The sequence below is a fragment of the Aythya marila genome, assembly GCF_965140915.1.
Source record: "Aythya marila genome assembly, chromosome: 2".
NCBI lineage: Eukaryota > Metazoa > Chordata > Aves > Anseriformes > Anatidae > Aythya > Aythya marila.
Window position 1 is genome coordinate 64175113 of NC_139043.1, and position 20512 is coordinate 64195624.

Below are 20512 nucleotides of genomic sequence, written 5' to 3' on the forward strand. Positions count from 1 at the left end.
TGTTCTTAATTTTTGAGGAACAGGTAAAAAAAAATGCTTCTTGGCAGCAACTTGAGTTGAGACCTGCTATACAGTATAGTCTGGACAATAGTTCAAGACTTGGTTGCTCATGATTAAGGTATTCCACATGGTCACTAACCAGACCCCAGAAGACAACAGAAGATCAAAGGTGGTTTACTTTGTTGTTGTTTTTTTAAAACAAAACCAAAACAATATCTACCGCAACCCACCCCCTTAAAAATTAAAAAATAAACAAGAACCACAGCTTTCGAGAGCTTACATTTGTAGAAATTCTAGTTATGCCCCTTAAAATGATGGTAAGGACACCTAAACCTGACTCTTACTTTAAAATAAGATAGTGTTTCCTATCATATGCTAGGAGACAAAACAGATACTTTCTCTCCCTGTTAAAGAGAGATTGTATACAAAAGATTTTCCACCATGGAAATAAATACTTCCTATAGACTACCAGGACAATAGATCTGGTGGCCAATTTTCAGTCATCCAGTGCAACTTTCGGGAGCTGAGCATAGCATTCTGAGCCTCCACAATAGCAACATGTTACTTTGAGCACAATACGAAGATTCAGAGTCAGAGTCAGAGGTAATCTCCTAAGTGGCCAAAGATAGAGTGGTTGTATGCAGATTTGGCAAATATTACAGAATCACAGAATTTATAGGTTGGAAGAGACCTCAAGATCATCGAGTCCAACCTCTGACCTAACACTAACAGTCCCCACTAAACCATTTCCCTAAGCTCTACATCTAAACGTCTTTTGAAGACTTCCAGGGATGGTGACTCCACCACTTCCCTGGGCAGACTGTTCCAATGTCTAACAGCCCTTTCAGTAAAGAAGTTCTTCCTAACATCTAACCTAAAACTCTCCTGGCGCAACTCTAGCCCATTCCCCCTCATCATGTCACCAGGCACGTGGGAGAACAGACCAACCCCCACCTCACTACAGCCTCCTCTAAGGTACCTGTAGAGAGCAATAAGGTCGCCCCTGAGCCTCCTTTTGTCTAGGCTGAACAAGCCCAGCTCCCTCAGCCGCTCCTCGTAGGACTTGTTCTCCAGACTCCTCACCAGATTCGTCGCCCTTCTCTGCACCCGCTCGAGCACCTCCATGTCCTTCTTGTAGCGAGGGGCCCAAAACTGAACACAGTACTTGAGGTGCGGCCTCACCAGAGCCAAGTACAGGGGGACGATCACCTCCCTAGCCCTGCTGGTCACACTGTTTCTGATACAAGCCAAGGATGCCATTGGCCTTCTTGGCTACCTGAGCACACTGCTGGCTCATATTCAGCTGACTATCCACCATCACTCCCAGGTCATTCTCTGCCTGGCAGCTCTCTAACCATTCCTCTCCCAGCCTGTAGCTCTGCTTGGGGTTATTGCGCCCCAGGTGCAGGACCCGGCACTTGGCCTTGTTGAACTTCATGCAGTTGACCTCAGCCCATCGGTCCAGCCTATCCAGATCCTCCTGCAGAGCCTTCCTACCCTCGAGCAGGTCGACACACGCACCTAACTTGGTGTCATCTGCAAACTTACTGAGGGTGCACTCAATGCCCTCATCCAGATCATCGATGAAGATATTAAAGAGGACCGGCCCCAGCACCGAGCCCTGGGGGACGCCACTAGTGACTGGCCTCCAACTGGACTTGGCTCCATTCACCACGACTCTTTGGGCCCGGCTATCCAGCCAGTTTCTAACCCAACGAAGCGTGTGCCAGTCCAAGCCAAGAGCAGCCAGTTTCTTGAGGAGAATGCTGTGGGAGACAGTGTCAAAAGCCTTGCTGAAGTCAAGGTAGACCACATCCACAGCCTTTCCCTCATCCACCCAGAGCGTCACTTTGTCATAGAAGGAGATCAGGTTCGTCAAGCAAGATCTGCCTTTCATAAACCCATGCTGACTGGGCCTGATCGCCTGCTTGCCCTGCAAGTGCTGCGTGATGACTCTCAGGAGGATCTGCTCCATGAGCTTCCCTGGCACTGAGGTCAAACTGACAGGCCTGTAATTTCCCGGGTCTGCCCTCCGGCCCTTCTTGTAGATGGGCATCACATTTGCTAGCCGCCAGTCGACTGGGACCTCCCCCGATAGCCAGGACTGCTGATAAATGATGGACAGTGGCTTGGCCAGCTCCTCTGCCAGTTCTCTCAGTACCCTTGGGTGGATCCCATCCGGCCCCATCGACTTGTGCACCTCCAAGTGCCGTAGCAGGTCACCAACCAGTTCTTCATGGATAGTGAGGGCCACATCCTGCTCCCCATCCCCTTCCACCAGCTCAGGGTACTGAGTATCCAGAGAACAACCGGTATTGCCGCTAAAGACTGAGGCAAAGAAGGCATTGAGCACCTCTGCCTTTTCCTTGTCTCTTGTAACTAAGTTTCCCCACGCATCCAGTAAAGGATGGAGATTCTCCTTAGTCCTCCTTTTTGTGTTGATGTATTTACAGAAACGTTTTTTGTTATCTTTAACAGCAGTAGCCAGATTGAGCTCCAGATGAGCTTTGGCCTTCCTAATTTTGTCCCTGCACAGCCTCGCTACATCCTTAAAGTCCTCCCTAGTGGCCTGCCCACTTTTCCAAAGATTATAAACCCTCTTTTTTCTCCTAAGCTCAAGCCACAATTCTCTGTTGAGCCAGGCTGGTCTTCTTCCCCGCCAGCTCGTCTTTGGGCATGTGGGGACAGACCGTTCCTGCGCCATTAAGACTTCCCTCTTGAAGAGCGCCCAGCCTTCCTGGACCCCTCTGCCCTTCAGAACCGCCTCCCAAGGGACTCCACCAACTAGTGTCCTGAGCAGCTCAAAGTCAGCCCTCCGGAAGTCCAATACAGCGGTTTTACTGGTCCCCTTCCTGGCCTCACCAAGAATAGTGAACTCCACCATTTCATGGTCACTCTGCCCAAGACAGCTCCTGACAATCACATCCTCCACCAGTCCTTCTCTGTTTGTGAAGAGAAGGTCTACCAGGGCGCCACCCCTGGTAGGCTCACTAACCAGCTGCGTCAGGAAGCTATTTTCCATGCTCTCCAGAAACCTTATAGAAAGCTAGAAGGTTTCTGGAGAAAACCATTAGAACCATTAGAAAACTATTAGAACTATATTAGAATCATAAACAGAAGCATGCATGAGAGAACAATGCAAGAGTAGAATAAAGGTTAAAAAGAAAGGTAAATATGAATTGCTACAGTGCAGCTATGTGTTCTTTCATTCAAATGAAGAAGAACAAATTGATGTAAAGATGAAGACTGATGCCACAAAAGCAAAAGTTAAGGAAAACAAGAGAATTGTAAAATTCAGGAATTTCAGCAAGTACTCGAACAGTGACATAAAATGAGATAAGATCTCCAAATTAATATCTACTCCCTCTGAAGTGTATAAAGGAAGTCCAGAAATCACTTTGTCATTGCCAATCAAAAGCACTAAACACTTAGAGGACTCAACAGCAAGTTTCCTTTGTTCAGCGTGACACAGACATGACACTAGCCTGACCAGTCCAACAATCAGATTTGTATTTGTGGAGCACATGAGAGCACAAACAGGAAAAAATAGCTTAGAGACTTTTAATGTATAAATCATTTTCTCCTTTCATGAGATGTCTCACTGAGCTTTATTACATTAAGTTCCTATAGTCACTGTCCCCAGAGTGATAAACCAAGTGGATTTGAAATTCTGGGTGAAGAAAAAGGGTTACTTTCTGAAAGATGTAAACTTACTGTATACAGATGTCCTGTAAATTGTGGGAGGACTTAGCACACACTTCCTGAGACATCCATCTATGATATCTGAGTATTCCCAGCTACAGCCATAGACACATGGGTATTATTGTCTTTGAATTTGGGTAATTATTCATTCACACTGCCTTTTTTTTTTTTTCCTCGGGTTTTAGGAACTGGGGAAGTAACAGCTTTTTAGAAAGAAAATTATACATCAAAAGTATTCTTGATGGAAATATAAGTGAAGAGGATCTATTTAATTTAGCCCACTCAGATTTCCCAAGTGTTTTTGATAGATCCCGTTGGTGAAAAACATTAAGACAGTCATGGGATAAAGGGAAAAGTCATCACATGAATAATAAAAATGGTTCAAAGATAGAAAACAGGTAAAATTAAATACAGATTCAGTTTTACAATGCAGGAAAGTCACCAGTGAATTTCCACAAGAAATCATACCAGGATGTAACCCGTGCTTTGCAATGTACTGGACTAGAAAAATGAGTTAGTTGCAAGATGAGAAAGCTTACCAGTAACACTCAGTTATTCAAGGTGGTGGAAGCAAAAGCCAACTGCGAAGAACTACAGAAAAACCATTCCACACTCAATGACTGAGCAGAAATAGGTGAGTTTCATCAACAGGTTAGCAATGAACATTGTTAAGTGTTTCTCTAACATTGAGCTTTCAGCAGACTCTGAATGGTTGTTAGAAAACTCGGCATTATATGACACTGGAAATATGAAATATACTTTTATGTGGCAGTGCTGGTTCAAAAAAAAAAAAAAAGTAAACTACAAATGGATGAACAGAAGGAAGGAAAGAAAGAAGGAAGAAAAGAAGGGTGGAAGGGAAGAAGGAAGGAAAGAAAGAAGGAAAGAGAAACAGACTGCTACAAAAGAGAAACAGTAGTTTGAAGTTCAAATTGTAGCAGAAGTTAGAACACAGGACTGTATCCTGAGCATGCAGGGGGAAGGTAAAGCAGCATCAAAAGAAATACTTCTTAAAATATTCAGGGGAAAAAAATGTATGTGGTAAATTATAAAATGCACAGAATAATAAATCTCAAGTAACATTTCTTGTAACAGTCAAAAAAAGATTTACATTTTTGATTCTGAAGAAGTTGAATGATTTTATATACAAATACATTTACATACAAATGTCTCTTTTCCAAGTGTTATATTGAAAGCTAAAAATACTTTCTTTTTTTTAAAAAACACAGAACTGACTTGCCATACAATGTTAGACAAACAGCAGACTTCATTCCTCAATTTAGCACTTGTAAATTGGAAAAAGTTCTTCCTCAGAAGAGTTTGAAATAACTATATCTGGTGTTAAAAAAAAGAGTTAAACATTTCATTTATTTATTTTTTTAATGTAATAAACACTTTATTACTTTTTTGGATAGAACAACAGTTTTTGAACTATAAAACCTCAGTGATCCCAAATCAAAGCATTTGATACTAAGGTTCCAAAACCAAATGGAAACATTAAAGGAAGCAACACTCCAGGAAGCAGTCTTTCTTGGAAACAGATTAGAGCAAAAGACTTGTGACAGGTAAGACCCCCTACATTACTGAAAAGCTACAGGCGAAATCAGTATTCAGTATTCACTAAAAATTCAGTGCTTTCTGACTTACCAATTAAAACTCCACTCATTATTCCCGGAATCCCTTGAATTTCTGTAACATTATTGAGACTAAAGTAGTCATCACACGTAGCATTATGTAAAGAGCTATTGCAGAAGAGGCGCCACAAGGTTGTTGTCTTTGTTTCATTATTGCTTTCAGTAAATTTGGCACAGACATCAAAGCTGCGTTTTGACAATGTACGGTTTCCAAGAAGACAGATGCTACCAAAAACAAACAAACAAAAAAAACCAGTGATCCTTCAGCGTAATGTTGTGCAATAAAATATATTTGTCCATTAAACTGCCTCAGAAACCCATTATTTACAATACCCGTGTAATGGGCTATACAACATCTACTAAAGCAGTATATAGTCTCTGCATGTAAACCCATCATCAATAATCTTTAAAACATGAAGCAGACATTTCAACTTTAAGGCAGCTATTTTACTTTCTGATTTTTTCTTTGGAGAATAGAATCAATTTAAGCAGTTTTGCCACTAAACAGCAGGAGTGAACAAATCACGATCTCTATAAGAAACAAGAGAAATTTAGTAATTGGAATTTAAGAAAATGACAAGCCTGACAAAGAAAAACTATAAGAAAGATTAAGCAAGTGACCTGCATTTTCCAGCAAATAAATATTTTACATTAAAAGTTAGTAAATGAGACAGGATGATCAATCAGCAAGATCTAAGGACTCTGAACTCCTAGTTCAAATGCAAATATCATACATGTTCTTCACAGAAAGCAATTAAAGAATTCAGAAAACTCAGAATGGTTTGCAAGAAGCAAATTCCTAACAAAGAACATCAAGCATCTAGGAACAACCTGTTGATAAGTATTTGTTAAGCTACATGAAAAAATGTTCTGGAAATATCTCCTCCAGGCTTGTTTAATAAAGTGATACATAAAAATACAGAGAAATTGTCAGAACAGCCAGGGATCAGGTTAGGAAAGCTGAAGCCCTATTAGAATTAAATTTGCCCAGGGACATCAAGGGCAACAAGAACGGTATAGCAGTGATAAAAGGAAGACTAGGGAAAATGTGGGCCATCTTCAGAAGGAAATAGAAGAACTGGTTACCCTGAATATGGAAAAGGCTGAGGCATTCAACAGCTTTTTTGCCTCTCTCTTCACCAGCAAGAGCTCTAGCCATATAGCCCAAGTCCCAGAAGGCAAAGACAGGCACTGGGAGAATGAAGAACCACCCACTGTTGCAGAAGATCAGGCTCAAGACCATCTAAGGAACCTGAAGGTGCACAAGTCCATGGGACCTAATGTGAAGCATCCAAGGGTCCTGAGGGAACTGGTGGATGAAGCTGCTAAGCCACTGCCATCATATTCAAGAAGTTGTGGCACTCTGGTGAAGTTCCTGGTGATGGAAGACAGGAAACAGCCCCCATTTCAAAAAACAGATAAAAGAAAGACCTGAGGAACTACAGGACAGTCAGTCTCACTTCTGTGCCTGGCAAGACCATGGGGGCAGATCCTCCTGGAAACTATGTTAAGGCACGAGGAAAACAAGGAGGTGACTGATGACAGCCAACATGGCTTCACTAAGGGCAAATCACGCCTTACAAATTTGGTGGCCTTCTATGACAGGGTTACAGCACCGGTGGATAAGGGAAGAGCAACTGATATCATCTAGCTGGACTCATGCAAAACATTTGACGCTGTCTGCCATGATATTCTTGTGTCCGAACTGGAGAGACATGCATTTGACAGACAGACCACTCATTGATTAAGGAATTGGCTGGATGGTTGCACTCAAATAGTCAGTCAATAGCTCAATGTCCAAGTGGAGATAGTAACCAGTGGTGTTTCTCAGGGGTCAGTATTGGGACTGGCTCTTTTTAACAACTTTGTCCCTGACATGGACAGTGCGACTGAGTGCACCATCAGCAGATCACCAAGTTGTGTGGTGCGGTCACCATGCTGGAGGGAAGCAATGCCATCCAGAGGGACAAGTTTGACAGGTGGGCCCATGGGAACATCAGAAGTTCATCAAGGCTGAGTGCAAGAGCCTGCGCCTGGGTCAGGGTAATCCCCAGCACAAATGCAAGCTGGGTGGAGAATGGATTGAGAACAGCTCTGAGGAGAAGGACCTGGGGGTGCTGGCTGATGAGAAGGCAATGTGCACTTGCAGGTCAGAAATCTTACCTGCATCAAAAAGCCTGGGCTGCATCAAAATACGCATGGCCAGCAGATTGAGGGAAGTGATTCTCCTCTTCTCTGCTCTTGTGAGACCCTACTTGAGTACTGCATTCAGCTCTGGGGCCCCCAGTATAAGGACATGGATGTATTAGATCAAGCTGAGAGGAGGGCAACAAGCATGATCAAAGGGCTAGAACACCTCTTCTATGAGGACAGGCTGATGGAGTTGGGGTTGTCAGAATGCTTTGGGAAGGTCTTCCAGTACCTAAAAGGGGCCTAGAAGAAAGCAGGAAATTGTACCAAGGATTAATAGGAAAAAAAAAATAATGGTTTTAAACTAAAACAGTGTAGATTTAGATTAGATATTAGGAATAAATTATTTACTCAGGGAGTAGAACAGGTTATCCAGAAAAGTTGTGGATGCCCCATCCCTGGAAATGTTGAAGGCCTGGTTGGATGGGGCTTGGAGCAACCTGGTCTAGTGGAAGGTGTCCCTGCTTGTGGCAGAGGGCTTGGAACTAGATGATTTTTAGGGTCCCTTCCAACCTAAACCATTCTATAACATCTGTAAAGATGGAAAAAGGAGCATCAAGTGAAGCATTCACGTCAGTCAGATAAGCAAAAGTACACAGGTAGTACACATTGAGTATTTTTGAAGGAGCTCGGGAAGCTGGTAACAAACAGTAAAAACATTACGTTTGCCATTAGAACAAACAAAAAGCATATTAAGTGACAGAGAATATTTACTTGGTGTAACATCTTGTTTCTGATAGCAGTCAAGAGTAGATGCCTTGTGAAGGGTACAAGAACAAGGGAAGCTTACAGGACACTATAGTACAGCTTCAAGGTATGGCATCACAAGTCAAGAAGATTTCATAGAGAACCTGCTGCTAAAAAGGATGATCTTGCCATTTTCCTCTTTTTGCTTGCTATGGTGTTTGATGAACTATTTATCCTATGGAAACTTCCTCCAGTTTGATTTAGCTGGAAGATCATGATGTAAATTAATGACATATACTATTTCAGCATCTGCACAATGGCTAAACCTAACAGAGATGAAGTGAGGTGATGGACAGCTAAGTGAAAGAGGAATCTGGTAAGCTAGCTGTCCAAATGTTAACAAGAGAAGCTAGACTTATTTTTTTTTCCAGACCAACGCTAACTTGCTGCATGATGGTGAGTTTGGTGACCTGCTCACCATGAGATCAGCTTTAACACAATATGAAACCATGCTTGAATTTCTTATTTTAAGGCAGACTCACCAAAATGTGAACAATTGCATTTATAGGAAGACATAAAACTTTTTTTTTTTTTTTTTTTTTTTTTTTAACAGTAATATATCACAGTAGCAGTTCCCAGAAAACCAGGAACAGGTTTTACCTGTTACAAAGACCTGTTCCCAGCTCTTTTCAATGCTACGTATCTACATGATCCCTCTTTTACCTATACGGAGGAATAAAAGATTTAAATACTTTCCTACTGGAAGTTCCAGTTTCTTAGAAATCCATGTTCACTTCAGAAAAGTGTCAATTTTGAACATACCTTTATTTTGCAGTAGAAAAGTTAGTATAATTTTACAGTACAAAAATACTGCTTTAACGTTCAGTTTATGAAGAAACCATCAACACCTCAAAGTACTACAGAATCCAGAACAATCATATAGCACAGGATCAGTTCTACATAATAGATGGCAATTCACTACAGTAGTTCCCAGGCTCTTCCACTAATTTCTTAAGTGGTACTATTGTTTACCCTCCATGCAGGAACAGATGCACAAAAATGTAACTTGCATACTGATAACTGGACACCAGAAAAAATTCTTAGCAAGCTGGCAATGTACAAAATAAAGATGGTGAGGAGCGATATGCCATGTGTGACAACAAAGCTAGATTTTAGTAACAAAAAGGTAGAAAAGTCTTCATATAAAGCAAATGAATTTAACACTGTAAACCTTCTATTTTGAATAGGGTAAAATGGAAGCTTTGAAAATTTCATCATCATGACAAAGTTTGAAAGTATGTTACCTATGGTTCATAGTTACATTTCTTTTAAGGTTTTACTTTATCCCATAGATTTGAGTTTTTCGTTCTTTAGATAAAACAGCTATATTTACTGTCAGCAAGACCACCTTCATGTTTAAGTGTGAATGGAATAATGGCCAGTAATATTAAGTACCAAAGAACCTTTTCCAGAGTATCAAGTCTGGTAAACAAAGATTCAAATATATAGTTCAGACAAGCAAACATGTAAGTGCCTAATAAACATAATAAACATAATAATAATAAGCTTATGAACATAAACATAAGAAACCTACCATGGAGGTCAATTGACATATACATATGTTTTAAATAATAACCTATACTACTTAATAACGTCACTTACGGAAAGTCAGGTGGGTCAAAAGCAGTCTTAATAACTCCAGCATATATGGCAATGATGGATAAAATCACACAGGCAAGGAAGACCAGTGCAAGCTTGTTAACATACTTGACTCCCACAAAAACTACTACAGCCATCAGAATGATAATACATGTTCCATAAACTCTCATGTTATTCAGCATAGCCTCTGTTTCTTCACCACCATCTTCTGCTTTAAATATAGCAGCACTTGGAGAAATGTAAGTCTGTAGGAAATATGGCAAATTATCATACATATTTTATTACTTCACAAACAAGTTCTATCAGATGACAAAAGTGTTTATCAAAGAGCAGAAACAAATATCTCACTTGATCTGGTATAATGAAATTGCAAAAAATTATTTTCAAGATTTTTACTGGTACAGAGACACTGTAGCAGACTCAATTTTAATATACAACGAGTTTTTAACTATATGCCCCTCCTCTTTTCTAACCCTATCTATTATGTAGATTACTTTGAAGAGCTGCATGCACTCAAAGTGACATTATCAGCAAACTGTAAAGTTGAATAATCAGTGATCTATGTAAGGGAAAAAGCAATGGGAGTGAGGGTGACAGAAGAGGATAAAACAGAGTGTATATGCTGAGAAAGAGGCACTGCTTTTGATCCAGCTTTTCTGCTAAGAACTTCTGCCTCTCATAAATTTGTGTCTCTGCCAGACAAGAAAACACAAAAAGGAATGGAGGAGGAGGAGCAGCATAACAAACATGTTTCAATACAATGGGTATGGATTCCATATAGAACCCATACTGTAGCCTAGCCTGATGGCTTTTCTTTCTCTTCTAATACCTTTACTTTGGATTTTTTTTTCTAAGTCTTACCACAATTAGCACAGTTTTTCTTGCAGCTATATATGTGTACAGCACAGACACAGTTTGTGCGACCATTTTTATTTAGAATGCATTAAGAAAAGGTGGCAACAAATATTGTATCTGGTACAAATTAGTAAAGGTCAGTTACTGAACTGTTTTGTTCCTAATTTAAATGGGAAATAATTGACATCAGTCTTTAACATGTTTATGTATTGCTGATCAAAGTTTGTTGAACTTCTTCAAATAATCACAAGTATAGTAAGAATATTGACATACCAGATATATAGTATCAAAGCATTCAAAAACAAACTAGAATACAGTTTAGGCCTTATTATAACTTATTTACAATTACTGAATAATGTCTAAATACAGTAATCTCCCACAGTAGCCTGAATACAGCCTTACAAGACTTAATAGTACTTACCAATAAAATTTCAATGGTACCAAGAATGTACATCGCTCCTGCAAAGGTCGTACCCAAGTAGAAACAAAGTCCCACTGCTCCACCAAACTCTGGTCCTAAAGATCTTGAAATCATGTAGTAAGAACCTCCAGCTGTGAATTTAACCAAAAAGGTTCCAACCTTTCAGATTAGTGATGGCAATAGAGAACAAAAAAAAATGAGTAATTCAATCAACCTAGATACATATTTGGGAAAACTGCATGAACCTGCATTGAAGTATCCATACCAAACCTGTATTTAAAAACAAACAAAAAAAAGCTAAAACTGGCAAATGCAGATGCTCATACTTTTTTCTTTTATTACACAAATAATTCAACATATATCAAATAGCAGCAATGGAAGTCTTGCTGCATTTTACTATTTTCTTCACTGATCCCTATTGATACTTGGTTGTCAAGACGATAGCTCTGGTGCTGGCTCAGCCCACAGTACAGTGGTTGATCACAACAGTCAGAGCTGTATAACCACCAGCACAACCAAGAAAAGGCAACAGGTAATATCTGCAGGGGACTCTTCTGAGAGGTACAGAGGCACCCATTTAATGACCTGACACACGCTTAAGACATTTGTTGCCTACCAGGGGGTCACATTAGAGATGTTGTTGAGAGATTGCCAACCCTTGTGTAGCCTGCAGACTACTATCTACTGCTGTCATTCAATGTAGGCATCAGTGACACTGTCAAGAGCATCCAGAGTGTTTCACGAAGGACTACAGAACCCTTGGAGCACCTGTAAGAGTCTCTGGAACAAAGGTGGCTTTCTCTTCAACCCTACCTGTCAAATGTAAAAAACTTACCACAGTTGCAGGACTGGTGTTATGGTCTAAAAGGCCAAATTGTTGGTCATGTGACCCTTGGGACCCTTGGAGACACATGATCTACTGGAGACTGGTGGGGTCCAACTGTTGGAGAGTTTCTAAAATATATCGGTATAAAGTATATTTAAAGTTTATCAGTGATAAAAGGAAGACTAGGGAAAATGTGGGCCATCTTCAGAAGGAAATAGAAGAACTGGTTACCCTGAATATGGAAAAGGCTGAGGCATTCAACAGCTTTTTTACCTCTCTCTTCACCAGCAAGAGCTCTAGCCATATAGCCCAAGTCCCAGAAGGCAAAGACAGGCACTGGGAGAATGAAGAACCACCCACTGTTGCAGAAGATCAGGCTCAAGACCATCTAAGGAACCTGAAGGTGCACAAGTCCATGGGACCTAATGTGAAGCATCCAAGGGTCCTGAGGGAACTGGTGGATGAAGCTGCTAAGCCACTGCCATCATATTCAAGAAGTTGTGGCACTCTGGTGAAGTTCCTGGTGATGGAAGACAGGAAACAGCCCCCATTTCAAAAAACAGATAAAAGAAAGACCTGAGGAACTACAGGACAGTCAGTCTCACTTCTGTGCCTGGCAAGACCATGGGGGCAGATCCTCCTGGAAACTATGTTAAGGCACGAGGAAAACAAGGAGGTGACTGATGACAGCCAACATGGCTTCACTAAGGGCAAATCACGCCTTACAAATTTGGTGGCCTTCTATGACAGGGTTACAGCACCGGTGGATAAGGGAAGAGCAACTGATATCATCTAGCTGGACTCATGCAAAACATTTGACGCTGTCTGCCATGATATTCTTGTGTCCGAACTGGAGAGACATGCATTTGACAGACAGACCACTCATTGATTAAGGAATTGGCTGGATGGTTGCACTCAAAAGAGTTGCAGTCAACCTACATCCAGGTTGGGACCAGTGATGATGGTGGTGGCAGCAAGGGGCTGGCAGCAGGGATTTAATAGATATATTCTGCTGTTGCACCAGGTGGCCAGGCACCTGTACAGAAAGGATAAAGGTGGTATTCTGCAGCATCTGGATAGGACTGTCTTGAGCGGCTGCAGTGATCACCTTGAGGTCCCAGGGAGAAGGATATCTACAACAAGGTTTATGATGCTGACTGTTACAACAGCTTTCTTCTGGAGCTGCAAAAATATCTTCCAAAGTAATTCCGTATCTGGTCACCACCTACTGCACCAAATGATACATATCTAAAACCAGAAGTTATGATGTATAAGTTTTCCAAGCCTTGCATAATGGATGTAAAAATAGGGCAGAAAAATTATGATTTATATGCTTCAGCTGAGAAGATACAGCAGCAGGTCTGCAAGTACTCACTGATGGAAGAGCTTGGATTTTTGGTAGTGGACATGAGGGTTTACCACATCTTCTGACAGCTATGAGACAGAAAATCAGCACTATAGAATAAGCTTGGCAAAGGAAACAGTAAAGGATGGCATTTCAAAGTTTTTCTACAATTGGTATTGCTTGAAAAAGATGTGATCACTGCCAGCATTCAGAAGATCGAAAAAATTTTGAGGTGATTTGAGGACTAGAAACAACTCAACTTGTTTTGCTCATTACCAGTTGTTTACAAAGTTTCATGTCAGGCAACAACCATGCACTTCAGTAATGACACCTTGGCAGAGAAAAGGGGAGTGCCCAAAGGACTGTTATCAGGTGGAGACATACTTTAGTATAATAATATTCATAAGTAATTAATTCTACATAGAATTGAAAAATTGAGGTCTCTGTAAGGAAGGGCTTTTCCAAATTTTATGCACTTCACAAAAAGGCGTACTCTAAGAGGCAACACAGTCAGATCTCAATAAAAGTAGAAAACATGGAGCAGGACAATTTATGGAAAAGCAGCACTTGCACAAACACAGGAGCACCTGAACAGAAGTGTTATACCCCAACTGGAAAAAGTTGTGTCCCATGCTAGCAGAGACCAAGGAAAGCACAAATATAGAAGTCCAAACAATAGATTTTGCTCACGTCTCCTAGCAACAAAAAGGATGAGGGCTACATTTTTAATGTGTAAAATTTGATTACTGTACTTCAAAATACTTTGGATAACTAAATTATGGTTTTTACTGGGGGCCAAAGATAACCAAGAGCAACAACATGATAAATTTCTGCACCTGTAATGCTGCATAGCTGGATTTGTATTGTTCTACTATATTTTATTTGTCTTTGTACTTTTGGTAGAAGAGTTTAACTTTTTATAGTCTCACTCAGGAAAGTAACTGGTTGTTAATTGGTGAGTACAAAAGGGTGAAGATCCTTGAGATAAGCAGGACAGGTAAATTAAAATTAGTAGGATGAAGTGTATATGGTTGGCTTAAATCCAAGGAGTACTGTTGTACAATAAGCAGGGGTTGTGTTACTACCCATAACAACTTTAGATTAGACAACATTTGCTCACTTAGCCTTGATACTGGGCCATATCTCCATTAAGAGGTTTTTAGAAAAGAGACTGAAAACTGTGAAGTACAGGACTGATGTCTTCAGTACGCTGCCTTCTTGCATTTACTGTATTTGAATAACTGGAGTTAACCTTACTTTGAGAGAAATCTCATTTAGATTCAGACATCTAACCTGGGAACCAGCGTATCAAGAAGTGCTTCTCCATATAATGGGGTGATGTCATTGTTCTTCTAACACATTGGTATGGGTGCTTCCCCTCTTGGTGGTTGTCCATAGCCAGATGTTCATTGCAGACAAGCTGCAATGTAATTTGTATTGAGATGCTACAAAAATGCTAGACTAAAATGTGGTAACAGGTTTTAACTGTACAACTGCTACAGAAACTATTTGCTTCTGAGAAAGAGTAAAAAAAAAATTTAGATGTTCTAGGAACTAATTCAGTATAGGAGATTAAGTCAATCTGTTAATGGAGTTTATAATGTTGCGACTAAGGGAAATGTTTCACTCCTTTGTTCTGAAGGCCATTCTCCAAAAAAAACAATGCTTTTAAAAGCAAGCTAACTGAATGGGGAGACAAAGAATTTTGAGTAAGCATACTGAGATTTCCTCAAGCTGCTTACAACTGGAATTTCTGCAAGAAGCATTTCAGATTTCCACTGTCATGGAGCACCAACTGGAACCAAAGAGCAACACAGATGAAGGACCCTTTGCCGCAAAGATGTAGTTCAATCCAGCAACAACCAGACACACCTCCACGGGTTTTGATGAACTCAGGGTCTGTGAACCTGGGATAAAGCTTTTTTTTTTTTTTTTTTTTTTAATTAACACACTGGCAAGGTGTATGATTTGAAAATTGTCACAGGAAAAATAAAGATTTTCATATGGAATACTTGAGATTGGGATGATGGTGTGTCTCCTCTGTATGTTGTATATGTGGCTTTCCTAATGTACATGTATGTTGTGACTTTTGTATAGCTGACTAGAGTGAGATATATAAAGTAAGCTTTTAATGCTTTAAGGAAGCCCTATAAATAAAACTTTTCAGAATGGATTTGTTCATTAGAAATATACATTTTCTAAGTATAGACTTAATGTGACATTGTGGCCTTCCTCCTTTCTCTGTGTGATGTTAGAATCACAGAATCATTTAGGTTGGAAGAGACCTCCAAGATCACCTAGTCCAACCCCTGACGTAACACTAACAGTCCTCCACTAAACCATATCCCTAAGCTCTACATCTAAATGTCTTTTAAAGACCTCCAGGGATGGTGACTCCACCATGGGCAGCTCATTCCAACACCTCACAACCCCCTCAGTAAAGAAGTTCTTCCTAACATCCAACCTAAACCTCCCCTGGTGCAACTCTAGCCCGTTTCCCCTCATCCTGTCACCAGGCACGTGGGAGAACAGACCAATCCCCACCTCGCTACAGCCTCCTCTAAGGTACCTGTAGAGAGCAATAAGGTTGCCCCTGAGCCTCCTTTTCTCTAGGCTGAACAAACCCAGCTCCCTCAGCCGCTCCTCGTAGGACTTGTTCTCCAGACCCCTCAGCAGCTTTGTTGCTCTGCTCTGGACACGCTCGAGCACCTCTGTCTTTCTCGTAGTGAGGGCTCCAAAACTGAACACAGTACTCGAGGTGCGGCCTCACCAGAGCTGAGTACAGGGGGACGATCACTTCCCTAGCCCTGCTGGCCACACTGCTTCTTATACAAGCCAGGATGCTGTTGGCCTTCTTGGCCACCTGAGCACACTGCTGGCTCATATTCAGCTGACTATCAACCAATACTCCCAGGTCCTTCTCTGCCAGGCAGCTTTCTAACCACTCATCTCCCAGCCTGTAGCTCTGCTTGGGGTTGTTGTGCCTGTTGTGCCTGTAGTGTCTGTTTTCCCCTTAGAGACAGGTGGAACCCATCTGCAGTTGTCAGGCTGGGTGCTGAATAAAATGCCCTGTGGTCAAAATAAAAAACACATTTCTGTGTCAGCGCCAGCCTCTGAGCCATGTGTTTATCAGGTGGGCTTTCCATATCCTCTCTGTACCCCTCCCTGCCACTGTAGGGATAAATGAAAACACCACCTGTACTCCCACTCCATCCACTAACTGTCCCAGTCCCCTAAAGTCCTGTTTGATAGTCTTCAGGCTTCTCTCTTCAATGTCATCACTGCCAGCCTATCCTCTATTAAAAGAGGATAATAGTCAGAGGGGTGAACCAGGTTGGGAAGCTTTCTGGCAACATCCCTGACCCTGGCCCCAGGGAGGCCAGGGTCAGGCCTCCAGGGACTTCCCTATGGGTAGGGTCAGGACGACAAATAGGTCCCTCTGTTCCCCTGAGAAGGGAGTTGCCTGAAATGATCGCCCTTCCTTCTTTCTTAGTGGAAACAGTCTTGAGCCATGGAGTTGACTTCCTCGCCCCAGGCATCCTCCTGGGTGGACTTTTGACTACATCCTCACCCACCGGTCTCAAGCTCCAGGGCATCAAACCTGTTGTGTATGGGTACCTGGGAAGGAGAGGCTGGCAGGAAGGGGGTTGCCTGTGATGTCGAGCAGGGACCTGTTTCCATTCCTCTTCTCCTAGGTCCCCTCCCTCTGCTCAACAGGGACTGGGCAAGGAGTCCACCACTATTTGGGGTGTCTCACCCTGGTGCCTTTCCTTCCAGCCCTGCAGGGAGTTGCTCCACAAGTCTATCTCCCGCTCACACTCCCTGATATCTCTCAATCTCTCGACCTCCTCCTTGAGCTCTGCCACCAGTCTGACCAGGCCATCCACCTGCTCGCACCTCACACACACGGTGTCTCTGCCGCACTCAGATGGCAGCAACAGGCTCAGGTACTCCCTGCATCCAGAGACCTGAACTGCCACATTTTTGAGCGGGCACTCCATCTGGGTCACCACAGACCTTCTGGAAAGAGCTTTCTGCCTAGTGCAGACCATGGCAGTTTAGCTATAGGTAGAGAGCTGGTAGATGAGCTGTTCTTCTGAGCAGGGAGGGATGCTCTGCCCCACCTGAGCGAACTGCCGTGCCACGCCCTGACTGATCCGCCATGCCCTGTTTGCCCATCCTGGTCACCGTGCTCCTTAGGGGCTGCCTTTGTACATCAGGGGAGCACGCGCTGCTGGCTCTGCCCACACCTCATCAGCCTCCCTCACGAGGGCTGCCGGGTCCTGGCAGATCCCTCGGCTGCCTCGAGTGGCCTTGATGCCAAAAAAAAGCCCTGCCCACCTCGATCCCTCTCTCCGCTGCAGAACGCGTCTGCCCCAGAGCCAATTGCCTCAGAGAGAGAGGCAGACGTGTTCTGCACACCATCTGTATATACATCTTTGCAAGTTCTCAATTTAGCATCTGTTTCCTATGTCAAGAGAAAAACAGTATTTGTTCAAGAAGTGTTTGAAATAAAAGCTGAAATTTTAGTTAAAAAGTTTACCTACTAGTAAAACTGAGGTGCAAAAAGGAATTGCACAGGCAGTAGAAGCAGGTACATGTGGCTTGAGAAGATGCTGTCCAGATGTGCAGAGATGGGATCAGGAAACCCAAGGCACAAACGGGGCTTGGCAAGGGACACAAATTAAAACGAGAAGGGATTCTATAGGTACGATGGTCAGAAAAGAAAGGCCATGAAGAATGTACCACTTCTTGACAAATGAGAAGGGAAACCTAGTAACAACAAATACAGAGAAGGCTGAGACAAAGAAGCTGTTGAGTACCTCAGTCCACACTGCCAGTCAAGCTTCCCACATCTCTGAATCTCTAGACAACGGCTATGTGAGTAAAGTCCCTCCCACCACAAGCAAAGTGCAGATTCAAGGCTACCTGATAAAACTGAACAGGTTTAAGTCCATGGGGTCCTATGACATGTCTCCCAGGATCCTGAGGGAATTGGCTGATATAGTTGTCAGGACACTCTCCAACTTATTTGAAAAGTCCTGGCAGTCAGGCAAAGTCCCTGGTGATTGGAAAAAAAGAATCATTGCTCCCATTTTTATAAAGGTTCAGAAAGAGGACCTGTGGAATAACAGACCAGTAAGCCCCACCTCTGTGCCTGGCAAGACCATGGTTCAGATCCTGCTGGAAGCAGCATCGAGGCACATCCAAGACAAGGAGGTGATCTGAGACAGACAGCCTGGCTTCACCAAGGGCAAATTGTGCCTGACCAGTCTGGTGCCTTCTACGAGGGAGTGACTGCTTCAGCTGACAAGGGAAGACCAACCAATGTCATCTACCTGGACTTACATAAGGCCTTCAAAACATGACATCCAAATCTCCAAATTGGAAAGAGGTGGATTTGAAGGGTAGACCATTCAGTGGATAAGGAATTGGCTCGATGGACACACACACAGAGTGGTGGTCAATGGCTCTATTTCCAGGTGGAGGCTGGTGATGAATGCTGTCTCTCAGGGGTCTGTCTTGGGACTGGTACTGTTTAGTATCCTTATCAATGACACAGACAGTGGGATCAAGTACACCCTCAGCAAGTTTGCAGATGACACCAAGCTGAGCCACAGTTGATACAACAGGAGGAAGGGATGCCATCCAAATGGACCTGACAAGCTTGAGAATTGGGCCCATGTGAAACTAATGGGGTTCAACAAGTCCAAGTGCAAGGTGCTGCACCTGGGTTGGGGTAATCCCAGACAGGAGTACAGACTGGGTGAAGAGCAGCCTTGCAGAGAGAGACTTCGGGGTTCTGGTGGACAAAATGCTTGGCATGAGCCAGCAATGTGCACTCGCAGCCCAGAAGGCCAACTGCATCCTGGGCTGCATCTAAAGAGGAGTGGCCAGCAGTTTGGGGGGGTGGGGGGGTGATTGTTCCCCTCTACTCTGTCCTTCTGAGGCCCCACTTGGAGTACTTAAACCAGGTCTAGGGCCCACAGCCCAAGAAAGTTGTATATCTGTTACAGTGGGTCCAGAGGAGGGCTACAAAGTTGATCAGAAGGTTGGAGTACCTCCCCTACAAAGAAAGGATTGAAGTGGGGATGTTCAGCCTGGAGAAGACTCCAGGGAGACCTCGTTGCAGCCTTTCAATAGGTAAATGGAGCTTATAAAAAAGGTTACATGAGCTTTTTACTCAGGCAGATAATGATAGAACAAGGAGGAATAATTTTAAACTAAAAGAGGAGAGATTTACATATTAAGGAGAGATTCTTCACTAAGAGGGTGGTGAAGCACTGGAACAGGTTGCCCAGAGAAGTTGTGGATGCCCCATCCCTCGAAGTGCCAGGTTAGATGGGGTTTTGAGCAACCTGGTCTAGTGGGAGGTGTCCCTGCCCATGTCAGGAGGGTTGGAAGTAGATGATCTTTAAGGTCCCTTCTGACCCAAGCCATTCTACAATTCTATTTTATGATTGTGTTCTTCGTGGATCAGTACTGGGACCGGTACCATTTAACATTTTTGTCAGTGACACAGACAGTAGGATTGCATGCACCCTCAGCAAATTTGCAGATGACACCAAGCTGTGTGGTGTGGTCACCATGCTGAAAGGAAGAGGTGCCATCCAGATGGACCTAGGTTTGACAGGTGGCCCAAGACCAAGTGCAAGAACCTGCACCTGAGTAAGGGCAATCACACACATAAATACAGGCTAGGTAGAGAATGAATTGAGAGCAGCTCTGAGGAGAAGGATTTGTGGTGTTGGTTAAGCTGGCTTTGTGTACTTACAGCCCAGAAAGCCAACCCTATGGCTACACTACATGAAGAAGAATATGACCAGCCAGTTGAGGGAGCTGATTTGTCCTCTCTGCTCTACAATTCTATGATTCTTGTAAGACCCTACCTAGAGTACTGAGTTCAGCTCCGGGGCCCCAACATAGGAAAGACATGGACCTGTGGAGCCCTTCTGCTGTGAAATCAGGCTGAGGGAGTTGGGGTTGCTTAGACTGTTCTCCAGCCTGACAGGTCTGGGGAGAACTTATAGCAGCCTTCCAGTACTTAAAAGGGGCCTACAAGAAGATGGGAAAAGACTTTATCAGGGATTGTAGTGATAGGACAAGGAGTAATGGTTTTAAACTAAAAGAGGGTAGATTCACATTAGATATTAGGAATTCTTCATTATGAGGGTGGTGAGGCAGTGGCACAG

At 42.8% G+C, this 20512-nt stretch overlaps 1 protein-coding gene and 1 pseudogene across 4 annotated transcripts in view; one reads left to right on the plus strand and one right to left on the minus strand.

The window, feature by feature from the left end:
* Positions 1-20512, minus strand: part of LOC309874603 (solute carrier family 12 member 7-like) — an 81857-nt gene that overhangs the window by 35088 nt on the left and 26257 nt on the right. For all 3 annotated transcript variants that reach the window (XM_082752913.1, XM_082752915.1, XM_082752914.1), the window contains exons 6-8: positions 11149-11279; positions 9876-10117; positions 5350-5561 (exon numbers count right to left, since the gene is read on the minus strand). In XM_082752913.1, the coding sequence (XP_082609039.1) occupies positions 5350-5561; positions 9876-10117; positions 11149-11279 (585 nt within the window). The remainder of the gene's footprint in view (positions 1-5349; positions 5562-9875; positions 10118-11148; positions 11280-20512) is intronic.
* LOC309875193 (inositol polyphosphate multikinase-like) lies at positions 12936-13708 on the plus strand (annotated as a pseudogene). The gene has a single exon. The product of its transcript is annotated as an inositol polyphosphate multikinase-like (transcript).